The sequence below is a fragment of the Triticum aestivum genome, chromosome 7B (assembly GCF_018294505.1).
Source record: "Triticum aestivum cultivar Chinese Spring chromosome 7B, IWGSC CS RefSeq v2.1, whole genome shotgun sequence".
Lineage (NCBI taxonomy): Eukaryota > Viridiplantae > Streptophyta > Magnoliopsida > Poales > Poaceae > Triticum > Triticum aestivum.
The window spans coordinates 682,495,032-682,501,381 of record NC_057813.1 but is presented as its reverse complement, the minus strand read 5'-3'; the positions used below and the strand labels follow the sequence as shown (position 1 = coordinate 682,501,381).

Genomic DNA, 6,350 nt, shown 5'->3' with positions numbered 1-6,350 from the left:
ATCCGGTGCACAGCATCGATGGGACCGACGCTCGCTCCGCCCCACTCCAAGTATGCCACCTTGCCACCACCACACCCATTGTACCTCCTAAGGGCGTCCACGGGCACCGTTGGGTGCTTGTGAATGGAGAGGGCCACGATAAAGAGGCAATTTGAGACCTTGCGATGAAAAACATCAGTCTTAAGAGGAGAATCAACAGAGCTCACTTTCACACGTCCTAGTTAGGGCCCCGTGTTGCATGCCCATGGGGCAACCCGGGTACGCGAACCCTAGCCCTAGTCTTCGATCCCTCCTCCCTCCCGCCCCCAGCCACCGCCAGCGGCGGTCACCGCGCCAGGTGGCGGCGGGATTTTCATCGCCATATCCTGGTGAGGGGGCCAGGGGACCTCTTCTCCGACCTGACGGTGGTATTCGGAGGCCGGCGCGCCGTGGCCTGGTGGGAAGCGCAGGCGGATGGAGGACCGAGGCGGCGTAGCTAACTTGCCGGCCGTGGCGCGTCGCGGCGGTGTGCGCAAGTTGCGGCGGCGCATCTCATCGTGGTGGGTTTGGGCCGTGCCAGATCCGAGCTGGCCAGGTGCGAGGGAGGCGGCTGGTGCTTGGCAGGAGGCGCGGCGGAGCGACGGGTCTGGCGGGGTTCGGCAGCGGTGCGGTTGTCTGGTTTTGTGGAGGCGGCACTGTCTGGAGACAGCGGCATGAGCTTACGGGCAGGTTGGTGACGGCGCTGTGACGGCTCGGCCAGAATGGAGTTCTGGCGAGCAGCAAGCGGCTGGTCACTCCTGTGCTGTGTGGCGAGCGGCGCTGCACTTCTGGTGGTGCTGGCATCGGAGTCTTCGTGGTGAGGCAGGTTTGACCGTCGCAAGGCCGTCCCTTGGAGTGGGCGATGGCTATTGTGGGCGGTCCGGGACATTGCCAGAGGAGTGGGGTGGCTGCGGTTCTTCGTTAAGGCTTGGAGTTGGTGGTGTGGCCGTGTTTCCCCCTTGCCGTGTGTGTGGCCTGCCGTCGGCCCTCGGATTTGCGGCTTCATCGACTTGGCGCTGCGGTGGCGGCGGTGCGAGGCTTCTTGGACGGTGTCACCAAGTCCCTGGAGGTGTGGAGATAGGCGACACGTGGATGAAAGTCTTGCACGATGATCGTCGGGCCGGCGGTGGGGGCACTTGTGGTTGTCATTCCCTCCTTAAAGGCATCGTCGAGGCGTGTTTGTCATTTTCCTCGCTCTCTTGGAGTTGGTGCCTGTCTCCGGGCGAAAGCCTCGATTCAATGTTGGATGGGCACGATGGCGGTGTTCTTGACGTCGTTCCTCCGTTGGGAGCATGGTGTTTGGAGACATGGTGGCTTCCTTGTTGTCCTCCTCCGGTGCTCGCCGCTGTCCTCTCTTGATCCTCGGCGGCGCTATGTACGCCCGTCACCGGTGTTTCCAAGACGGTATCTTCTTCGGATCGGATTGAGTCCTGCCATCCACTGACACGATGCCTTGTATCAGCTTAGGATAGACGTTTTTGTGTTGTAGCTTGCTTTGCGGTGGTGCTCGTCTTTGTTCTTACGCGGGTGTGGTGTGTGCTACGCTCGTTGTTCGCAGCGAGTGCTAGTGTTTTTATAATTGACATTCTGCCTTCTATAAAGCTATGATATATCTAGGTGTTCTCTCGAAAGAAAAGGAGAATCAACAAGAATGAGGCTTCCCTAAAAAAACAAGAATGAGGCTGCAAATCAGAGGCGATGAGAAGATGGAGAATGCGAGCAAATACGCAAAATTGTAGATGTATGATGTAGCTGAGCAAACAATAATTATTCGTATCTGAGACAGTGACTAAATGTATACTGTGTGGCTTAGATTTTACGTAGTAATGCGTAGCAAATTCTTTTGTTAGGAGTTAGTTCTCGCCCTCGCCTCCTAAAGGAAAATCGTGAGTGCTCTGCTTCCTCTGCTTTTATTCTGCTTCGGCCACACCTTACACTCTCCCGCTGAGAAGTTTCCTCTTCTTCCCCGGTGCCCTAGCTCAACGACGCCGCCTTGCCGTTGCCGTAGCACCGCCTCGCCGCCTCCGACTTGGACGCCGCGTCGCCTCACCGCCTCCCGACCTGCCGCGATCTTGGACACCGCTTCTCGTGGTACGACTGCTCTCCATCGTCAAGCCAACTCATCCTACCCTAATCAATCAATGGAGATCAGCGGTTGTCTAAGATGCGTGTTGAATGTGAGATGTGAGAAATTCTGCTCAGATGTTGGTCGACAGTCTTGCCAAACACTTACACGAAAATTTTATACGATGTGATGAGCTGCTCACTGGAGAGAGACCGAGCTATTACTGTTACTGCATTTTTACATGGAACCTGTTCTTTTCCATGTGGGGTATAAGGAGAAGGGGAAACACTTTGATTCTAGTTTCAATTTTTTTGAATTTAAAATTTGGCAGATGTTTTGCGTTTAAAATTCGACAGATGAAAACATCATCTGGGAGCTGTTCTTCTGCTCCTTTTTGTGAATGCGGACTTGAATGCTCTTTTGCATCTACTTGCAACATGTTCATGTGATCTTGCACAATCTCACCATTCATTTAGTACCTTTGGAACAATTTTGACTTGAAAGAAAGGGACACGTCCTAGTCCTAGCTGAAGAAGCATCGCATGTGAGTAGGAAACACAAACTCAACTAGAATTTTTGTCATCTCACTAGAGAGACATGGTTAGAAATCCCAGTCATCACTAATTATAGGAAGTTGTTCATGAGGTGGCTGCTAAACAAGCAGCAATACAGGGATCGGCAACAATAGCACAGGAGTCAGCTATAGTGTAGGGTACATCATCAGTTAGCCACAGGCTCTATCTAGCATCGATCAGGTCATTCTTCAGTCAAATTAACTCTCTGATGGCGCCGGTATATCCGACTTGCGGATCACATGGACCTTCATCGTGAGGCTGCTCGTGTCGGTCAGTTCGAAGAGGCAGATGTCATCTTCCTCCAGCCCGACATCCGAGGTGAATTTCATCCAGGCTTTGCCGATCCACCAAGTTTTGTTAGATTTCCTCAAGCCCAGCCTGCAGTCCCAATCCCTCTCGTCACCCTCCAGAAGGAGCCGGAGGCGTCCTGGCCGGGTCAGGAGACATGCCGAAGCATAGTCCTTGCCCAAGTACTGTCCAAGAGCGCAAAAGAGTGACAGATGACGATCAGTCTCGGATCAATGATTCATTCGGCAAAAGGAAGAAAAGTGCACGTTAGACAGCAAGCTAGGTGAGAAATGGATTATGGGTGAGGTTCTACAATGCAATATCAAAAGTAGTGGGGTCTCAAGATTTTCATGACAAAATAAAAAACCGACAGCAGATTATATATACGTAGTGGTTGTGGTATCTGAACTCACCACGGTAGCAACATCATTGAAGGTAATCACTTTCACAAACACAGGAAATACGGAACCAATTGCCCGGACCCTCTCTTCGACTTTCGCTTCCTGTTGGCTATGTAGAGGGGGCCCGGTTGATATGTAATTGTTGGACCTAGGAGCTTCTAAACCGGCTTCATTAGACTCGCGAGCTTGGAGTCCTGAAAAACATTCCATGCTTCCTTATGGTGTTCACACAATGACCGTCGAAAATGTGGTGAAATGAAAAGAATGCATTAATCTGACCTGATTTAGCCCAACGGCCTTCTCTCGCGTTTGAATAGTTTCCTGTGTCAAAACAGGTTTTCTCACAACCGCTTGGGTCAAGGACAAGAACTTCGAGGTGGGCTTTCCCGTTCCTTCTGAAGACGAGGAGGTCGTTGTCTTGCATGCGGTGACAAGCTACAAAACGACTCAACCCAGATTGGAGGATTACTTGGTCATCATCATGCTTGCTTGCGCCAACAACGTATATCATGCCCTTGCCATGGGCTTTGAGCTGAATGGGAGCTTCAGTTATCCCCTCTTTGAAACTGTCCAAAAGCGTCAATGGTATGTACTGCAAGAACAGAAGAAAAAAAGAAAACACACAAGCCGGAAATAATTAATAGCCTATGGATCGATTCGATCGGAGTCACAAACATAAGCAGGAAATTATGTGGGGACTGGGGAAGGATGTAACTTACAACATGGCAGTCCCTGTTGGCATTTCTTTTGATCACAGCTGCCACATGCAGACGAAATTCAGATCCCACGCTGCTCTGAGCTAGTTCTAGCACTTTATTGTCTTGTTCATGGCTTACGCAGGTCCCAGGGAATGCGGTATAGTCTAGGCCGATTGATGTCTGAACATGTGCAGGATCAGGCACCACTTGTTCTGCACATCAAGAAAAAAGTGTTAAAACCATCAGAAAAGCATTACCGAAAGCACTAGAGACTTGAAGGTCCTAATTGACTTCACCATTCAGCACATGACGATCACGAGGAGGTGGTGGAGAAGAGTTGTCGTGACCGGATGAACTGGATATGTGAACCTTGAAACTGGAGTTCCCACGGTACACGAACCAGACGGAGTAGTTTTGTTCTATGTGATGCGCCTTGACAAAGTCGGGCCATCCAGACCTAAGAACAATTTCACCAAACTCCCAACCGATTTTAACAGGGTAGCCGCGGCCATCAGGAGCTTCAAGATGGATCTCCTCAAACTCGGTGATCAAGTTCCTCAGATGGCTCGCAACCGGCGGTTGTATGCGCTGTCCAAGGGCAAGGAATGTACACTTGGTTACTTAGAGACATAGGTTTAACTGTTTGTGCAAAATTTAGAAAGAAAGAATTCAGGTTGCAGGATTGCTGTAGAATGAACACTTTGATGGTGTAGAAAGCTCAGAGCAATGATCTTAAGTGGCAAGTGGATCTTACTTTACTTGATTTATCTCAAGCACAGGAATAACAATCTAACCTTGACAATCAATCATCTTACACATTCAGAGGTCAAATAGTTGGATATCTCCACTACTCTGTAGTCCTGTCAAAATGTGAATACTTTTTTGCAAGAAAATATGGGTAACATGTCCCTGGTTCAGTTCAGCCTTAGCTGTATTGTTCAGCCTTAGATTCTGCTAGTTCAAACAATATATCTGGTAAAATTTTGGGGCTTCAGGAATCTGGACACATTGGACATATCAAGAAGAAACTCTTTATTAGGATCAGACAAATTTTAGGGGCTCCATACTTGCCATCTACATTGCAGGTAAAATTCTAGTTTCTGTATGTGAACTGAACTTAGACATCCTTAACCGGTGAGCTGAAATCCCAGAGAAAGGAAATAACGATGGACTCATAAAATCTGAACTTTGCCAAGAATGAAAAGCATCAGGCACCATGGCTAGACTGAAACCCAACATTATTTTTCAGCGAGATTCTGATCATCACCCCAACCAACATTATTTTCCATCACACAGAGTACAGATCGGAAGGAAGGGAGGAAGGAAGCGACGGTGAACCCGTACCATATGGTCCGTGAAATCGTCGCCGGGGACGAGGGAGAACTGCCTCGGGTGGTCGCCGGCGTGGCTCCAGTAGCAGTGCAGCCTCCACCACTCGCATTCCTCGCAGCCGTCCGCCCCGCACTCGCAGCCCTCCGCGTCGCATTCCTCGCCGCAGCCTGACAGCCGGTCTGCCAGCGCGAGCAAGGCAGCAAGCAGGCAGCCGTGAGAAAAATCGAAAAAGAGAGAAAAAAAGAGGGGTGTTTCTTGCCAACCAACACGACGGACGCTTGCCCGGCCGGAACCATGGAGCGGACGTACCTTGGTTAGCTCCGTCCATGTCCATCCGCCGCGGCCGCCGCCGTGGAGAGTGGAGGCGGAGTGAGTGAGTCAACCCCGGCCTAGGAAGAGTCCTTGGGGTTGATCGTTTTGGGCAAATGGTGGGGAGGGTAAAGCTGCTGCTGCACGCGGCGAGGCGAGCCAGAAGAGGAAAGCCAGGCACATGACGTGAACAGAGCTACTACTCGTGTGTGTATCAATCTCTCCGTTCAATTATTTACCCACCCAACCCAACCCAACCCAACGGCTGTAAAAGCATCAGCAGATGAGACAGAAACATCTTCTCATTTATGTTTCAAGATATGTTTGGTTTGGTTTGGCTGCCACTCATGTTTCACTCCGGCCAAGCCTGCTCCGAATGCATTTCATTCATTTTAGAACACGATTTTTTCTAAGCATGTGTGAAAAATCCACGAGTTTTAGAAAAATGGTACCGAAACCCAATAGTTTGGGTCGGGTTCGGTTCGTACGTGTTCCGTTTGACCGGTTCATTGTGTGATTATTATGGTCTTTTTGAACAGAAAAAAATAAGGGTGGTTTTGGATGAAAAGGCATCCTTTTCTAAAATGAGGGATATTTCTTCTTCTTTTCTTTTAAAAGAGTGAATTTTTCAAAAAGATTATATATGAAAAATCCATGAGTTTTA

General features: G+C 49.8%; 1 protein-coding gene across 1 annotated transcript; it reads right to left on the bottom strand.

The window, feature by feature from the left end:
- Window positions 1-2,565: 2,565 nt before the first annotated feature.
- LOC123162703 (putative B3 domain-containing protein Os03g0621600) lies at window positions 2,566-5,877 on the bottom strand. The gene is made up of 7 exons (XM_044580477.1): window positions 5,687-5,877; window positions 5,390-5,556; window positions 4,342-4,633; window positions 4,067-4,257; window positions 3,627-3,939; window positions 3,360-3,541; window positions 2,566-3,131 (listed from the first exon to the last, which is right to left on the bottom strand). Exons 1-7 carry the CDS (start codon window positions 5,709-5,711, stop codon window positions 2,856-2,858), a joined length of 1,446 nt encoding a protein of 481 aa, XP_044436412.1. The 5' UTR covers window positions 5,712-5,877; the 3' UTR covers window positions 2,566-2,855.
- Window positions 5,878-6,350: the final 473 nt, after the last annotated feature.